General features: G+C 43.0%; 1 protein-coding gene across 2 annotated transcripts; it reads right to left on the bottom strand.

Annotated features, from left to right (window-relative positions):
* Nucleotides 1-2,067: 2,067 nt before the first annotated feature.
* TXNIP (thioredoxin interacting protein) lies at nucleotides 2,068-6,292 on the bottom strand. 2 transcript variants are annotated; one of them, XM_049616438.1, is made up of 8 exons: nucleotides 5,751-6,292; nucleotides 5,157-5,229; nucleotides 4,879-5,026; nucleotides 4,566-4,668; nucleotides 4,167-4,423; nucleotides 3,914-4,070; nucleotides 3,650-3,801; nucleotides 2,068-3,498 (listed from the first exon to the last, which is right to left on the bottom strand). In XM_049616438.1, exons 1-8 carry the CDS (start codon nucleotides 5,998-6,000, stop codon nucleotides 3,463-3,465), a joined length of 1,176 nt encoding a protein of 391 aa, XP_049472395.1. In that variant the 5' UTR covers nucleotides 6,001-6,292; the 3' UTR covers nucleotides 2,068-3,462. The 2 variants fall into 2 exon arrangements, with proteins under 2 accessions (XP_049472395.1, XP_049472394.1); XM_049616437.1 differs by lacking the exon at nucleotides 2,068-3,498 and having other exon boundaries at nucleotides 3,517-3,801.
* Between the last annotated feature and the right edge of the window lie 11,955 nt (nucleotides 6,293-18,247).

The following is an 18,247-nucleotide window of genomic DNA, read 5'->3' as shown; positions in this document are numbered from 1 at the left end:
CATGTACGTTATAGCTCTTTAAAAATTAAAAGGCACATGAGAAGAGCACGGGCAAGGAAGACCCCAAATCTACCCAGTTAAGTGGAGAAGCAGCTGAGCCAGTACCCAAGGAAGTGTACTTAAAGGAGCCTACATGCAGAAAATGTCCTGAGGTAAGGTAGAAAATGTGTGTAAAAGGCAAAAAGAAAGTCGGAGTGCAGCCTTTTGTGCTCTAAGGGAAGGATGAGTTTCCTGTGAGTGAACAGCTAGCTGCCTTCCTTCCTCATATTTTGCTGCGCTGTTCCATACGGTTGTCACTAGTCACACGGAGCTAATTACATTTAAATTAATTAAACAAAAATAAAAATTCAGCTCATCAGTCACACCACCACATTTCAGAGCTCAGTTGCCATGTGTGGCTAATGGTTACCATTTTAGTGGGCATATAGAACATTTCCATCATCACAGAAAAGTTCTATTGGGCCGTTTGAATTTGAAGCATTAGGAGAAGATGCATAGGTTCTGGTTGTTTGAGAATCAGATCTCTAACAGACCTCAGGTGTCAGTTATCTACCCTCTCCGGGCTCTCCCCTTCTCATTTCTTGTCCCATTAGCCATGCTGTTTACACAAACAGCCAGGCTTTCTCTCCATCTCTCCCTCCTGCCCTCTGGCCAGCTCTTGTCCTTGCTCCACCCCACCAGTCCCTGGAAAACAAGCTGCATGAAAAACTTCCATCAACTTTGACCTAGTTTCCTGGTCAAATTCAGGGAATAAGGGAGGAGACGCCAAACTCTTGAACAGGTGAGAAAAGGAGGCAGCCCAGGTAAGAGTGAAGGAGAGAGTCACCATGGCAACAGGGAGTCAGAGGCTGACACCTTGGGAAAGAGGAACAGCCAGAAGAGAGAAGAGCTCCTGAAAATAAAAGACTGATGAAGGAAGATTGAAGTGGGAAGGAATCTTTTCAGTCTTTTTCAATTCACACTGATTTCATTAACTTCCAGGAGTCTGAGGTCTGTAATTAGCATGTGGAAGTCGGCAGAAAAGTCACCCCCCAAATTCCTAGATAAGGACCAGATCTGTCTGCAAAGGTTTAAGCCAGAAACCAGGCAAGTACGTTGACTTCTGAGGTTTCAGGGTTCTCATACCCGTCACCCCTTTAAGAATAAAAATCATTTCAATTAGAGGCGGACTTGTGGTATCTATCTTCTGTAAGTAAGAAATAGGAACTGCAGAAGCATGTCCTAAGGGATGAGGGAGGGGTTAAATACTCAGCAAACATCTGAGTTATGATTATGTGTTTCTTCTATAGGAACTGTGCTAGGAACAGCAGAGATAAAAGATGGTAGCTGCCTTCAACCAATTCTCAGAAGTCTAGATCCTTAAGTCCTGAATGATTATCATCTTATAACTTACTGTATATGAACCAGGTTTAGCTGAGAAGAAACTTCAGCACGAGACCAAATTATAAAATAGGGAACCATAACCCTTTCCTTTCAGGTTCTCTCACCGATCTTATTTCTGTGTATTTTGAGAGCTAATTTTATTTTTTAAAAGATGTTAATTTCTACACCCAATGTGGGACTCAAACTCACAACCCTGAGCCTTATACTCTGCCAATTGAACCAGCCAGGTGCCCCAAAAGCTCATTAAAAAACATTTAAAAAAAATCTTTAAGTATCTTCAAGTAAGTCCCAACATGGGACATGAGCTCATGATCCCAGATCACCCTCCACCAACTGAGCCACCCAGGTGCCCCTGAAGAGCTTATTAAAAAAAAAAAAAAAAAAAAAGTGCATGCACTCCAAAATCCAAGGAATTTCATTCTGAGTTATCTACGGGTGCAGAAAACTAGCCTAGACCACCAGAATATCCCACTACAGTTTTTAGTTAACTGGAAAAAAGACTAAATGTAGCTAAAATTCCTTCCTTTTGCACCCCAAACCCCACCCCCGGACTACAATGATTAGGGTCAATAGGGAAGCTTTTCTCCACAGGATTTCCCAAAACGGGAATCACTAAGTAGGGGTAAAGCTCCTTCAGGCACACTTTCCAGTAAACTTCAAACACCACCTCACAGACAAGAAAACCATTTTTGCCATTAAAAAACTTTATTTTTATTTTTTACAAAGAATATCCCCCACTTGGGGTGAAAATATATCTGGTTAAGTACAAAATATAGTTTTTATCATACAAAAAGATAAACATTTACAAAACAAAAAAAACGAAACCGCTTTCAGCCCACATACTTTCTCAGAAGGTGGAGCTCAGTGCTCTGACACAGGACAATGAACAAAGTGCTAAGGCTGAGGGGTCGGACCAAGTGCTCAAGGGCTGCAGTTAGAGAGGACTGTCAACATGCCGGGTCTCCTAACACTGTGCAGGGAGCCCTGGGGGCTGTGGCGAAGGCGGCCTGCTCAGTTCTCATGGCAATGTCTGGAAGCTCTGATCAGTGTTGGCAGCATCTTGATCTACAGTTCCTCGGAGGGTGTGGAGAAGTCACAGTGGGCGACGCTGATAGCAGCAACCCTTCTCACATAATTAAGAGCTGTTAGAATTACAGAATTCTGTACACTGGGACAAAGCCTCAAAAGTGAGGAATAACACTTTTTTTTTTTGTCATTGTGCTTAGCCTTAGAGACGTAGTAGACCAGTTTTAGCTTACATTTGAGATAGGGAAAAAAAATTTTTTCGAAAGGAACTAAAGTGCTAAGAATTATCACCTCAGAAGCAAGTCCAAGGAGTCACATGAAAAGAAAAACACATTCTCCCATATGAAAATGTTTGCAACAGGAGAATACAGTGCAATAGGCTCAAAAAATGGCTTTTAAGACCTTTGGTGGGGCATGGTTACAACTGCTTTAAGCCAGATTAAAGTACATTCGAAGCAAAGACAACCTTAGAGCTTCTTTTTAGTTCACATGGGAAGCTCTTCTCCAGAAGTTCAAACCACATCAGTTCTGGAAGGTTTTTCTTTTCTTTCTGCTATAAGTGTAAAACAAAGGGCAACACTGATTTTAAGAACCTTCTTGTCCCAAAATTTTGGCCATGATTTTTTTTTCCTTTTCCTAATTTGCTAAAGTGGCTCTGCTCCACATGGCACAAGAGTTCAAGATACAGAATCCCCTTCAAAAACCCTGGGGAAGACCATGTCAGGAGGCCATTTCTACCCCTTACTCAAACTTACTAAAAATGCCTTAATTTTCAAGATCTGAGAAAACAGGATGGGCCCGAATTTTTGTAGTGTGTTTTTAAACCCATCCAGCAAACACTCCCTATCACAACCTCTCCCTGGCTGAGGACGAGCGTGCACCATTTTAAGGCCCAGGAGGTCGCCTACTGATCACCTCCTACACTGGGAGTCAGAGGCTGGGGTGGACCCATACCCCAATGGAGAGACTGTTGAGTCTCTGAAAAAGTAAGAGTCCAGGAAGAGAGGCAGAAAGAAATAAGTTAAGTACAGCTGCTTCTTTTCTTCCACATGTTCACTGCACATTGTTGTTGAGAATGCAGGGATCCACCTGGGGGTGGGGGAGGCAACAAGGGAGAGAAAGAAAAGACCATTTTAGTTTGGGTAAGAACTGACAGAACCACCCAGTTTAGCAATACCTCCAACTCAACCTCCTATGGAAGGTTTAAGACAAAACGTAGTGCTAAAATGATAATTCTCACCTCTGTGTAGGTAGGTGGTGGCATGAACTGGAATTCGGGAGCGTACATAAAAATAGGGCTGTCTTGAGGACTGTCTGTGTCATCTAGCAGAGGAGTGGTGGGGCTCTCCAATCGGTGATCTTCAGGAATGATATCCATATAGCAAGGAGGAGCTAGAAAAAAATTTAGGCATAAGAAGTCTGGCTGTGAAACACCTGACCATCACAATTTCACAAACCCAAGCAGGCCAAAGAGGAAGGATGGACATTATTAGGTCTGACTCACCTTCTGGGGTATCGGGGATGTTTAGATCTACCCAACTCATCTCAGAGCTGGTTCGGCTGGCCATGCTGGATGTCCGGCTGCTCAGACCTGACCGGCTACCAATTACGAGGGGCAGATCAAGGATGACTTTCTTGGAGCCGGGGACGCTGACATAGATCTAGAAAGGAAAAGGACAGTTTGTTAGATTACAGGCCTGGAGAAACCACTGCTATTTTGACAGAAGAATAATCTCTCTCTGACTCCACCCACTCACCAGTAAGGAGTATTCAACTCGAAGGATGTTGCAGCCCAGGATAGAAGGCCTAATCTTCTGCACCCGAAGGCTCTTGCCACGCCACGATGCACAGGTTCCTGAGATGATATGATTGCCTCTGACCGATGACAGCTTCTGCGTCAACACTTTGGTTTGGCCATTGGCAAGGTAAGTGTGGCGGGCTACTATGGCAGCTTTGGGGACCACGATGCGGGAACATGTATTCTCAAAGTCAGCATGGATAGAAATCTCATCACCTAAAGAATGAGAAAGGTGAAAACTTATTAGCTGATGCTTGGTGCAATTAGTGACTTTTCTCCTATCCCTAGCCCCTGCCCTCACTCCCAAAACCACAGTCCCTGTTTTATCAGTCTACCATTTTAAGTACTAGGTTTTTACCTTCACAGAATCCTTTTCTGTCAATTCGGGCAGAGACAGACACTCGCCCATCAGGAATGAACATGCAGGAAACTTTCTTCTCCTTTTTAGCAGACACAGGAGCCTATGTTGAATAGGAGTAAAAAGAGGTTTTGAGAATTTCTAGAGATCCTTTTTTTTTTTCCTTTCCACTTCCTTACCTAGAACAGGCAACTTTCCTTCCCACCTTGGTAATTCAGGGCTGAATTCCCTGAAGTGCTTCAATCTAATGCCTAAGACACTTAATTTATCATCCCCGAAACCCAAGAGAATAGGATTTTAAAATGAACCTCACCATTAAATCAGGAGTATTGACATCCACTAGATCCATCACTTCGAAAATTTTCTTGGTCTCTTGAGTGGGCTGGCTGGGGCGATCAAGAAAAGCCTTCACCCAGTAGTCTACACACCCATACTTTCCTTTGAAGGATGTTCCCAAAGGCCTGTCGGGGGGGAGGGGGGGGGGAAAGAAGCAGTTAATCTACAAACGCTCTCCAAGAACAGGAAGTGACCAAAGGCTGGGAAGAGTGTGAGAGATTAAAAAGTCCAAAGATGCATTCAGCAGACACCTACCCCTGAGGAAGCTCAAAGCCGAACTTGTACTCGTATTTGTTTCCAGGTCTCATGATCACCATCTCATTCTCACCTGAAAAGAAGGAAAAGCAAGTAGCCCATAAGTTTCTTGTTACACTTAAAATGCAGTTGTGCGATAAGGAGTTCCTGGGCAGCAAGCAAGTCTACTGTAGTTCCCCCACTTTTATCCGGTATGTTCTTAAATGAGATTCTGACGCATTTTGTTGGGCAAAAAGTTACAAAGCCCTGCAGTGATGACAGGCTACTATCATCTCAAACAGGATGAATTCCTCAAACAGGAAGCAAAGAATAAGCAACTTATACATAAAAAAAAAAAAAAAAATCTTTAAATAGCTAGGGCAACACCCCTCAGGATCACCTTCAGATCACAACACTGTAGGAAACTGTACAAATCACCATTTTTTAAGGAGTCTGCGAGTCAAAACTTAAAAAAAAAAAAAAAAGGAAGCAACACGAAATTCAAGCCGCTCAACCCGAGCAACTTGGAATATTTAGCAAAAGCTCCAACTGTCCGTTTCAACTCTTCCCGAATCAGCTTCCACCACCCTCCCGGCAGACAACGGGGCCACTCACCTGTGGGCTCGTCTTCCAAGAGAAGCGTGTCTTCGTAGCGCAAGTACTCGGAGGTCTGTTTGCACTGCTGGGATCCCTGCATCCACAGGACCTTCGCCACTCCGCAAGCCAGGATCCTGACAGCTTTGACTCGAGTGACTTCACAAACCTCCACTACCACCCGGCCAGCCACCTTCTCCCCACTGCCGTACACCTTTTCAGGGTCGTTAAAGACCACCTCAAAAGATTTGATCTTCTTGAACATCACCATGATTGGACTGGGTTGGCTTAACAGTTAAAAAACGGGGGAGAGAAAGAACAGCAAAAGTCCCAAATCCAAAAATTACAGAAAATTAAGGTTATCTCACTCTCCAACTCTCCACTAAAATCTGATGGAGATGTCAGGAAAACGTAAGCTGCGGGTTACGCCAAGGAATTTCCAGAGAAAAATCAGCTTTTTTCCCCCCTTTCCTCCAACAGCTGGAGGAGCTCTCCGGAGCTCGGCAAAGCCACTCACGAACCTGGACCGAAGAGAGCAGTGTACAGTTGCTAGCGTGAGCCGGAAACTGTTTTATATAGTAGTCAGGCACCGCAGGGCCACGCGAGCGCTGGCCCGGAGGCTCGTGCTGCCCTCGTGCACAGCCCTCCCATTGGCTGCCCGGTCCTTGTTTACCGGGAGCCCAACCAATCGGCGAGGTCGCAGCGGCGCGTGGACACGGTGTGCTCCTGGCGGGGAAAATGGTTGTTGTGCACCGCCGCCTCGCCGGGAGGAGGGGGCGGTGGGGCTGCGAGCGGCTGCCCTCCGGCCCAGAGGAAGCGGGGCCTCTCTGACCCTAGAATTTATCGCGGGCTGGTGGCCATCGGAGGGTGGGTGCAAATGCTTCTGGGCTGGGAGCGGCGTTTGCGGCAAAAGGAAAATGTGCTTAGGTGGGGATTTCATGCCTAGCCTTAGCCAGCGCAATTAATTTAGGGGCGACTGTTTATTCCGGGCTCACAAGTCGCAAGTCCTGTGAAAAACAATCCCTTCACTCCAAGAATACTTCAGATCTGGGGCGGAGGCAGGGAGCGCTGGTGTTACTGTTCAGGAAGAGACCCTTTGTCCTTCTCTTGCCCCGCGGCTCTGTCAGCACCCAACCGACTGTGAAAGAAAAGGAGAACTTCCACAAGTTGTAACCCCCCTTTCAGTCCTCAGTGGACAAACGGTATGCTCGGCCTTCTTCCTCCCTCTCTAGCCCCTCGGAGCCCCGGAACTGCGTGCCTGCGCTGTTCTCACTCCCTGTACCCTCTATTCTGTTCTCTGTGTTCTCTGGAACGTGGAAACAGGGCGTGTTCACATCCTGTTGGCTTTATCCCCTCGTCTCTTCAGTTTCTGCCTGCAAAGTTGAGGAACATTTTGTTTATGTTCCCCCCGGTTACCTATTACTCCTTAGTAAGGTGTGCTCTCTGGGCTCTGATTCTCTCTCACTCCCTACTTCTCAGGAAAGGAAAGAGGGGAAAAAAAAAAAAACAAAACGTTTCACTTGCTTCGCCTTCCTGAATTCCTTGCGCTCCTTCTTGTCTGCATCCCCTCTGAAACTCACTAAATCAAAGGTACGTTCCTAGATCTGTTGCTCACACTGTTCACAGCCTTCTAGTTAAAAGTTCTCTTGTTTGTAACCAAAGCGTCAGTGGAGAGATGGCTGTTTTCCTGCTTGAAGGCAGAGGGTTCCTACCTTTCAAAAATGTTCTTCGAAGCCCTTCAGAAATCCCAGTAAGGAAACAAGACAAAAGGGTCACCGGGACACTATATGTTCAAGATAAAAGAGACCCTGACTCCTCACTCTGTGTCCTCCTTTGGCTGCCACATAGGTTTCCCCCCACCCCACCACTGGGCCATGAGATGACTTAGGAGCTGACTCCTGAGAAAGTACTCGAAAATGCAATCAGAAAGACTTGCAGCAATACAGGGATTTCTCCCCACACCTTTGCTTCGATTCCTGGGCCTCCCTCATGTCTGTGTTGAGGTATCAGGAGATTATGACCTCATTTTTTTTTTTTTTTTTTTTTTTTAATGCTAGAAAGAGGAAGATAGTGCTTCCAAGACTGAGATGGGGAAGTAAATGAGAAACATTAGGATATACAGAAATCCTATTGTCAGCAAAAAGAAGGCTATTCATCGCTGTTAAGGATCCTTCTTTCCTTCCTCATACACCATAACTGGGTTGACACCCTAAGGCTAACAAGTTACAACTCAGCACCACTATTAAGCAAGCTCAACACCCAGGCATCAAAACTCTGTTGGAAATCACACACACACCCCATCAACCCTCAGGAACAAAAAAGGGAACATGTTGATCCTTGGGGTGTGTGGGTTTGAGGCGGCACCCTGGTTTAGAAAGTTAATCAACAAGCGACTTGTTTTCCAGGCTGTCAACAATATTGATTGAATTATCAGGAGTAGGCAGGGTAGGACTCTCACCAAAATAATTTTAAAAATTCAAAACTGTGTCTTCTGGGAGAACTTTTAGTTTGATGGGTATGAAAGTGTACATAGATATGAAACATCAAAATGTTTAGGAAGAAATACATGAGCCAAGTGCGTGGTATGTAGCTACATAAATTCTGAGGGGCAAGGAGGAGAGGTGGGTAGAAATAGACCAGGATGTTGTTGATTCAGGGCGTGTTAGAGAAAAGGGAATGCTGGTATTTATTTGGGCACATCGATGAAGGGCTGAATTTTTTGAGCTTTTAAAAATCATCAAGCAATTCTCTCTTGCTCTAAGTTTCTCTCTTGGGCTCAGTTTTTTTTCTTTCTTTCCCAGTTTGCAGAACTCAGTACAGACCACTTGTTTGCGCTGTGCTGTGCTTGGGTTCCCTTCTGGGCCAAAAAACTATTTAGCCTTGGCAGTAAGCAGCTGCTGGCCAGGCCCCTGGCCAAGGCGTGTTCTGAAACGAAGCCCTCTTGGACAGAGTTGTTTACGACCTTTCACCTTATAACCCGGTATTCTGATTAAAATCTGCTCCCTGAGTCTTATTTCTCAGTTCCTGCATCAAAGAAAGAAAAATCTTGTAAGTTCCTGTCCCGAAAGCAGGGGACATACAGTTGTGGGGTGCGGTGGCGCAGTGGGGGAGGGGAGGGCAGGTCCAGGAGGAACAGCAAAGTAGGGCTAAGTCCAGGAGTTTTGCAAGTTAGATCATCTTTACCTGCACCTTCCCCACCCTCTTAATCTTTGTGCCAATAAAAAGCCCAATGGTGATTGTTGTTTGTTTTACTGTAGTTAGTTGAGTAAAGCCAGAGCTCTCAGGGAGGGAAGTGCTCTTCCTACTCTGTTCCAGCCAGGGTCAAAGTGCTGGCTGCATTGCTCTCTTCCTTAACTTCTGGCCTGATAGACACTTAGAACCCTAAAGTTCCTAATGGAGGACAAATCCCTTTGTCACCTCCACTCTGTGAACTTGCCTTTACCCGTGTCCATCAGGCTTTCCTACGTTTTTCCCTCGGCAATGTTAGTTTAGAGGCAAATAAAGGCCCAAAGGAAGTGTGGGATTCCAGACTGCTCAACTGTGGAGCATGCCTCTGGGTCAGGAATAAGAATATATTAATAATTGTACAGCGTCTTGAGTTCAGAGTGCCTTGTTTTGTCATTTATCAAGCACCTGTCATGGACCAAGTCCCTAACATAGTTATTTCAATGACATTTTATTTGTAAGTGCATCTGTCATCTTGTTCCAGAAAGGACTTAAGGTTAGATTATTTCATTGAATTCTCACAATAACTCTGTGACTCAGGGTTGATTAAGTCAGGCTCAGAGGGTTAAGTAACTTGCCTTGAGGTCACAAATTTTGTAAATAGAGCCACATCTTGAACCCAAGTTTGTCTGGTCTAAAGTATTGAACTCTTTCAATTTTCCTGCCTCTCAGTACCTTAACACATTGGTTGTAGTTTCTTTTGGTTTTTTAAGCTTATTTATTTTGAGAGACAGAGAGAGCGGGGGGGGGGGGGGGGGGGGCAGGAGGGGCAGAGAGAGAGCAGGAGAGAGAGAATCCCAAGCAGGCTCCACACTGCCAGCGCAGAGCCCAGTGTGGGGCTCAAACTCAAGAGCCATGAGATCATGACCCTAGCTGAAACCAAGAGTCAGAAGCTTGGTACTGAGTCACCCAGGTGCCCCAGTGCTTTAACCCATTGTATCTTGTATCTTGTTTAATCCTACTGTAAAGGATTCAGGGCAAGACTCATAACGTTTTAGAGTTAAAGGGGACTCTAGCAGTCTTTAAAAAACAAACAACAGTGACAAAACAAAAAACAAGACTGAGGACATAAAGCTAATAACTGGTGGAGCCATTCTCTAAACCCTGGATTCTAAACACTTAATGTAGAGCTCTTGTCTCTACGACGCTTGGTGAGGGTTCTTGTTTTTTTTAGTTTAGATTTAATTATTAAAAATTCCTGATCTGGGGGCACCTGGGTGGCCCAGTCGGTTAAGCATCCAACTCTTGATTTTGGTTCAGGTCATAATCTCATGGTTCATGGGATCAAGCCCCATACTGGGCTGGGCACTGACAGTATGGAACCTGCTTGGGATTCTCTCTCTCTCCCTCTCGCTCTGCCCGTCTCTTGTTCATGCTTGCTGTCTCCTTCTCTCTCACAATAAAAATAAAATAAAATAAAATAAAATAAAATAAATAAAATACAAAACGTTTTCTTCAAGGTTTCCAGAGTGGTTTTTTTTTGGCCTTATTGTCCTTGACTCCTATATAATTTGAAAACTGCCATCTTTTAAAACTTTAAGAGTTCATCTTGACTTTTAGACTTTCTCCTTTTCTGGCAACTTTTTTTTTTAAATTTCTTTTTAATGTTCATTTATTTTTGAGAGAGACAGAGACAGAGTGTGAGCAAGGGTGGGGCAGAGAGAGATAGAGGAAGACACAGAATGTGAAGCAGGCTCCAGGCTCTGAGCTGCCAGCACAGAGCCCGACACGGGGCTCAAACCCACGAACCGTAAGATGGTGACCTGAGCCGAAGTCAAACCCTTAACTGACTGAGCCACCCAGGCGCCCCTCTGGCAATTTCTTTTTTCTCTGCCCCCTGAAAGCTTTTCTTGAGGACTTGTCCTTGGCCCTCTCCTTTTCTTCCTTTACATTTTGCTCTTCAATTTGCCCATCTGTATATCACTTGTGTCAAATTTATACTATGCCTTTAGCTTGTCTCCAGAGTTGCAGCTGGCATCTCAAATTCACCTTGTCCAGTGTAGAATTCATCATCTTGCCCCGCTGTGCTCAAATTCAGTTCTTCCCTTTAATACTTTTAATGGAACCATTATATACTCATTTCCCAATGAACAAGGTTTCAAATCAAGGAATTGCTTTTGATTCCTTCCTCTATAACAGTCCCCACATCCAATCAATTGCCAAATTCTGTAGAGGCCATCTTCCCAGTGTTTCTAGAATTTACTTCCTGTTTATTATTTCACTGCCCGGCAGTCTGGTTCGTGTCCTTGTTACTTTTGCCTCGATTGTTTTAATACCTTGTAATGATCTTTCTGCTATAATCTGTAGACCACGACTAGATTAATGTAACAGAATTTTATTCCTGTCTGTTTCTGTGATGCTCCAAGACTCATTGATTACTGAATCAAATCCAAATGCTTCAACCTGGCCTTCACAAACTGACCTCATCCCTGCTTTCCAGTCCATTTCCCACTACTTCCTCATGAATGTGCCCTCTACCTCGGCCAAACCTGAGTACTCAGTGTTCCCCTGATACATCCTTCTCTGCCTCTGTGCCTTTGCTGATGCTTTTGTCTCTACCTGGAATACCTGATCTTCCTCCCCCACCTCTGAATTTTGAAGTCCTATCCACTCTTCCACAGACAGCCAAATGACTTTTCCTCTCTGAAACCTGTCTTGATTCCCAATCGCTTCATCTTTCACCTTACAACCACACAGAATTTCGCTCTCTTTTGAGTGCTCCATGACACAAATGTTATTTACATTTCTCATACAAAACCTACATGTAAATTTCCTTTTCTGTCCTAGATAATGAATTCCTAGAGAGCAGGAACTCTGTCCTCTTTTATCTTTGAATTCTTCATAGCATCTAGCAGAGTACATTTCATAGAGTAAGTATATTATTGAATACAAATTGAATTGATAGACTGGAGTGTACCTCTAGAATACAGTATACCACTAATCAGAACCTAGTATTGTTTCTTATCAGTGTTAGACTTTAAACTTCAGTTCTCTCTGCTATACTGTAACTTAAATAACCAGTCCCTCCTCAAAGCCTATGGCCCAATCATGTGTCAGGGCAAGGGTGGTAAGGAAGTGAGAGGCGATGGTTTGTTTTTCTGGGGAGAAAACCCGGCTATGTTGATATTTATAAGCATGAAAGAGATGGGACATTGTGTGCTTAGCCCAACTTCCTCTTTTCTAAGAAATTTTTTCTTGCACAATTTGGTAATCCATTTGGCTCAGCTCTGCCACCCAGTGGGTGAACTAATGTACTGTCCAGATCTTTAGTCCAAGGATTGTCTCGAATGCACGGAAGCTTTTCTGAGACCTGAAACCCTGAGTAACGAAGATGATTCTTTGATTGTGAGAAGAAGGAACAGAGGAAGGAATATGATATTCGTGACTGAGAGGAAGAAACTGTATATTAAACCAGTTTTCTTTTTTTTTATCCAGACCGACATTTAACAATACTTTGTTAACAGCATTTTAGAGTGTACATAGAGCTATTTATACATGTGCATTATTAAGCAATTGCATAAACATTTGATTCATTAAATAAGCAGGGAGATATTTTGCAGAAGAGAATATTATGATTCAGAGAGCTCAAGTGATTGCCTAGGGTCACACAGCGAGGATAAAATTCACGTGACATATGGCTGAAAGATTTCTCAAGTAGTGCATCTCTGAGCCTTAAAAAAAAAGAAAAGAAAAGAAATTTCAGGGGGTACCTGGGTGGCTCAGTCGGTTGGGCAGCTGGCTCTTGATTTCAGCTCAGGTCATAATCTTAAGGTTTGTGGGATCAGGCCCATGTTGGGCTCCATGCTGCTTGGGATTTCTCTCTCTCTCTCTCTCTCTCTGCCCCTTCCATGCTCTTGCACACTCGCGTGTGCTCTCTTTCAAAATAAATAAATAAACTTAAAGAAAAGGAAAATGCATCTCCTTTGTAAAGATTTCTAAGATTTCTACAAGCAGATTTAATTTCCACCTTCTTTGTATCCCTACAGTATGTTGGACATAAGATTCTATACATTATGAATATTGATCATTTATCTTGTAATTATCTGTTTGTCTGTTTCTTTCCCCCTAAACCAAGTTCCCCAAAGGTTGTCTTATGGGCTGCACAATTTAGGTGCTTCAACAATTCTAAGGAAGGTTAAAAATCAATCAATAGGATTATTTTAGCTTGATCAACTAATGTGTACTATACATAGCCCAACCCATTCCTTGTCTTTCTGGTTCTCATTTGTTTTCTAACACTGATGGTGTTCCCCTGAAGTTGTAGCCTTGGCTGTGGTGGGTGCAGGGCTGTATCCTCCATGTAGAGAAAATAACACCATAGCAGAATATTTTCTGTTTCAGATGCTGTAGTTTTACCAAAGGGCCCTTCAATTCTTGGCTGGAGTGAGGTGGGGTGGGAGGGCAGAATGAAATAACTGATAGATTTTTTTTTAATCTGACAACTCATTTCTTAGAGGGAGGAGTTAAAGAAAAGTGCTATATCAAAGACTGATTACATGAAGATATGGAATATAAATACAGTGGAATATTATTCAGCCATAAAAAAAATGAGATCTTGGGCGCCTGGGTGGCCCAGTCTGTTAAGCATCTGACTCTTGATTTAGGCTCAGGTCATGATCTTGCGGTTCACAAGATCAGGCCTCGTGTCTGGCTCTATGCTGCTAGTGCGGAGCCTGCTTGGGATTCTCTCTCTGTTCCTTCCCCACTTGTGTGAGCTCGCTGTCTCTCTCTCTCTCTCTCTCTCTCTCTCTCTCTGTCTCAAAAAATAAATAAAACTTAAAAAAAGAGAGATTTTGCCATCAGTGACAACATAGATGGACCTACAGAGTATTATGCTAAGTAAAGTAAGTCAGAGAAAGACATACCATATGATGCCACTTATATGTGGAATCTAAAAACAAAACTAATGAATGAACAAACAAATAAGGAGAAACAGACCCATAAATACAGATGGTTATAAAAGGGGAGGGGGTGGGGGACGGACAAAATGGGTGAAGGAGTGGGAGGTACAGGCTTCCAGTTATAGAATGAATAAGTCACGGGGATGAAAGTACGGCTTAGGGAATATAGTCGATGATACTGTAATAGTGTCCTTTGGTGACAGGTGGTGACTACCCTCGTGGTGAGCATAGCGCTTACTTATTAACTTGCTGAACCACTATGTTGTACACCTGAAACTAAGACAACATTGTGTGTCAACTATACGTGTGTGTATGCATATATGTGTATGTATATATGTAAATACAAAATATTCGTTCTTTGAACCAATAGCAGACAATGATTCCAAAATCATTAGCCCTGTAGCGAAGGCAGAGTCCAGTTATCTTGCCGGATTTCTCTTTCACTTTCTCCAAGCCCACCCTCCATTCACAAGTTTTATCTCAGGAAACATATGTAACTTATTTCTTCCTATTGGGAAGGATGATGAATAATTTGGTTTGGGAGTAGGCAGAAAAATTGAGGAAGGCCTTTTATTTTCTAGTGGCTTTGCCTTCTTTCCTTTCCCTAGTGCTGGTACAGTTTCCTGGCACTGATTTTTGAGAACTGTAATTACTGGACCACAGAAATTATCTTATTGAGGGCTTACCAAAAAACATCAGTCCTCATGCCTCACTGAGGCGTTCAGTAGAGTCTCTTCCAATTCTTGTAGCCTGTTTATCTAGTATTGACTTTATATTTCTAGGTGATATGTTTCTTCTTTCCATTCTTAATTTAGAAATAGTAGACATAGCGTTGACTTTTTTGTTATAGTAATTGAAATGTCAGCTTTCACATCATGTTGTATACCTGCCTTCTCTTTCCTTTCACCTCATCCTCCTAATATGTATATCACAGTTTTGGCTGTATCAACAGCCAGTGTTTACATTATTGCCTCTGCGTAAATAATATCCTCTGTGGACCCAGGTAGTATATTTTCATTGTTTCATGTCTTGAACAACCCTTTGTTGAAAAGTTATAATCATTTATTTAAACAATTTATTGATTTAACTGTGTACCTATCTTCAGTTTATTCCTGAGATTCCTGAAATGCCTATTGTGTCAAATGTTTATTAGAATTTTTTCTCAAATGACCAACATACCTAATAATCTAAGAAATCCATTTTTCTTTCTCAGGGAGACTTGCCCCCGCCCCACCGAGTAATTCTTTCTAGTCACCACCGCCACCTGCTGACTGTTGTTGGAAGAGAAAGATGGAATTCTGAGGGGCAGGGCTGATGTTTTTAAGCCAGAAAATGGCCTTTTCTAAAGGTAGCTGACCTTTAGAATGACTTCACCTGAGGAAGGAATGAAATCATGAAATATTCTCTTTTCCTTGATCCATTATCCTCCTCTTTTCCTTTTCTAGAAGAAGAAAAGTCTGTTCTAATCTTCCTTAGGTTTTCTTTTTTGTTGTTTTGTTTTCTAATCTTTCTTTTGATACTGGGATCATTCTGAGCCTTTGTCTGATCCAACAAAGGAAAAGGGGAAGATGGGGTACCTGTTTTTAAAAAAAACTACAGCTTGGGGTGCCTGGGTGGCTCCGTGGGTTAAGTGTCTGACTCTTGATTCTTTGGTTCAGGTCATGATCTCACAGTTTGTGGGTTCAAGCCCCGCATTGGGCTCTGTGCTGATGGTGCAGAGCCTGCTTGGGATTCTCTCTCTCCCCTTCTCTCTGCCCCTCCCCTGCTCTCTCTCTCTTTCTTTCTCTCAAAAAATAAAATAAAATAATTTTTTTAATTACAGCTTTATTGGGTATACTTGATGTATAATAAACTACACATATTTAAAGTATATAACTTCATGGGTTTTGACATACATATACTCATGAGATTGCTGCCACAATCAGGTTAATGAACATGTGACTCTCAAAATTTCCTCTTGCCCCTTTGTAAACCATCCCTTCCCCCTTCCCCCTTTTCACCCATTTCCAAACTATGTATTAGTTTGCATTTTCTAAAATTTTATAAAAATGGAAGCACACAGTATACACTCTTCTTTTGTTTGGCTTCTTTGCTTGCATGATTATCTTGAGATTCATCATGTTGTTATGTGTACTAGTTTATTTCATTTTATCGTTGACTGATATTCTGTTGTATGGGTTAATACAACTGGTGTATCCATTCATCTGTGAATGGACATTTGGGTTGTCTCCAGTTTCTAATTTTGTTGGTTATTACAGAGAAAACTGTAACGAACATTTGTATGCAAGTCTTTGTGCTGACATGTTATCGTCATTTCTCTTGGGTCAATACCTAGGAGCGGAATGTTTAGATCATATGGTAGCTGTATGCTTGGCTTTAAAGAAATTGCCAAACTGTTTTTACGAAGTGGTTGTACCATTTTACATTCGCACCAGCAGCTTGTGAGAGCTCCACTTCTTGCCAACACTTGATATGGTCAATCTTGTCAATTTTAGCCATTCTAGTGGTTGAGTAGTGTTTTCTCATTGTGACTAATTTGATTTGCATTCCCTTCGTGACTAATGATGTTGAGCATCTTTTCATGTGCTTATTCCAAGCTACCCATTTTTAAATACTCCCTTGTAATAGGGCTAACCTTAAGTTTGGGCAAAGGAAACAGTGTTACATGACAGGTACCGTGAAAGAATCTCATTTACCATTTGGCTATGAAATTCTTGACTGACTTGAAATTCCCACACCTGAGAGATAAAGTTACTCTTTTGAGTTAAGAGAACCAATATAAGGAGCACTTTAAAAAAAAATGTTTATTCATTTTTGAGAGACAGAGACAGAGCGCAAGCAGGGAGGGACAGAGGGAAAGAGAGAGACACAGAACCTGAAGCACACGGGGCTCAAACCCACGAACCAGGAGATCATGGCCTGAACCGAAGTCGGACACTTAACCCACTGAGCCACCCAGGCACCCCAGGAGCACTTTCTAAAAAAAGAGTTTTTGAGGGAAAATGCCTGTGTGAAGGGACAGCCTTGGACACCACCATCTCCCCCATTCTCTTCCATTAGAACAGATGGTTTTCTAGATCCCCTACAGGTTTCAGAAAGTGTGAAGACTGTGATTTGAGGGAGTGGCAGAGTGGCTATAGTGCTTAGAGGATACAGAGAGGAGGGAAGAGGGGATAAAGACATGCAAAAAGATTTGAACTGGCAAGCCAGATAACACACCCTGCCTGGTAAGCCCTGGGGGTATCCAGGGGGTTTATGGTCAGGTGGGTGATACTGAGAGAAGAGAAGTGTGAACAATGAAGTCAATAGAACAACTTCTATTCTCAGTTTTCTCTTCTACAAACTAGATCCCTTCAACTTTGGGCTTTTGTTCCTCCTCTCCCCAGCTCTCCCTTTGGGCTTCTGATGACAAAAGGAAAAAGTCGTCTGTGCCCTGTTGGCAGCCACAGCTCCACTTCCTTGCCCACCTCCACACCCAGAATCTTTAATGGCCCTCTGTTTCCTTGACAACACAGCATAGTGGTTAAGAGTTAAGGCTCTGGAGCCCAACGCCTGGGTTCGACAATTATTGTCAATTAATTAATTACTGCTATACCCTTTATTAGCTGTATGATTGTGGGCAAGTTGCTTAATCTTGTTATACCTCAGTTTCCCTATATAAAAGTAAAGGTGAGACTATTAACCTTCCTTAGAGAGTTGTGAGAATTAAATGAATTTATGTTTTTAAAATGTTTAGAACATTGCCTGGTAGGTTTTAAGCTCTAATAAATGTTAGCTATTAATTTAAACTCCTCGGACCCACTTTCAAGATGCCTGCTAATTTGGCCTCTGTCCATCTACTGTCCTATGCCTTTACTTCCTATCTATTTCATTTGAGTTTTGCTGGTTTCCTCACTGAATCATGAATCTATGCATAACTCCAGGTGGTTTCCATTGCCCCGGCAGGTCCTTAACAATTCAAATCCTACCCAGTCATCAAAGATCACTTCAAATCCCATCTCTTCTATTACCTCTTCTTTATTATTTCCTTAGTTCGAATCAACTACCTTCCCATCTGAATTCATTGTACCACAGAATGTAGGGGATAACTGCACACTCATCACTCCTTCATGTGAATCAGTTGTGTCTCCCTAATAGCCTGTGAGCATCCTGGGGGCAGAAATAATACCGGATACTGCTGAGCTGTCTTTCAATGGAGTGAATACATTGCTTGTACTCCATTTCAAGCATGTGTAAAGAGATTCGGCATAGGCCACCGAAGAGGGTGTGAAGAATTCATCGCTTTAGTAACAGATCATTTAGGGGCGGGATGCCGGCTTCTTTCCTATCTGTGCCATCCTCCAAAGGGTCCAGACGATCCTCCTAAGATCCCGACGACCCCCACTTCACTTC

Source organism: Panthera uncia, assembly GCF_023721935.1.
Source record: "Panthera uncia isolate 11264 chromosome C1 unlocalized genomic scaffold, Puncia_PCG_1.0 HiC_scaffold_4, whole genome shotgun sequence".
In the NCBI taxonomy this organism is placed as follows: Eukaryota; Metazoa; Chordata; class Mammalia; order Carnivora; family Felidae; genus Panthera; species Panthera uncia.
Note: the sequence above shows the minus strand (reverse complement) of the source record. Positions and strands in the feature narration are given on the sequence as shown.

Coding starts and splice junctions, on each gene's coding strand:
- TXNIP (XM_049616437.1), bottom strand. CDS start 6,000: ATGGTGATGTTCAAGAAGATCAAATCTTTTGAGGTGGTCTTTAACGAC. Junction 5,230..5,750: donor CTTGGAAGACGAGCCCACAG/GTGAGTGGCCCC, acceptor CCTTCTTTTCAG/GTGAGAATGAGATGGTGATC. Junction 4,071..4,166: donor GAGTTGAATACTCCTTACTG/GTGAGTGGGTGG, acceptor TTTCCTTTCTAG/ATCTATGTCAGCGTCCCCGG.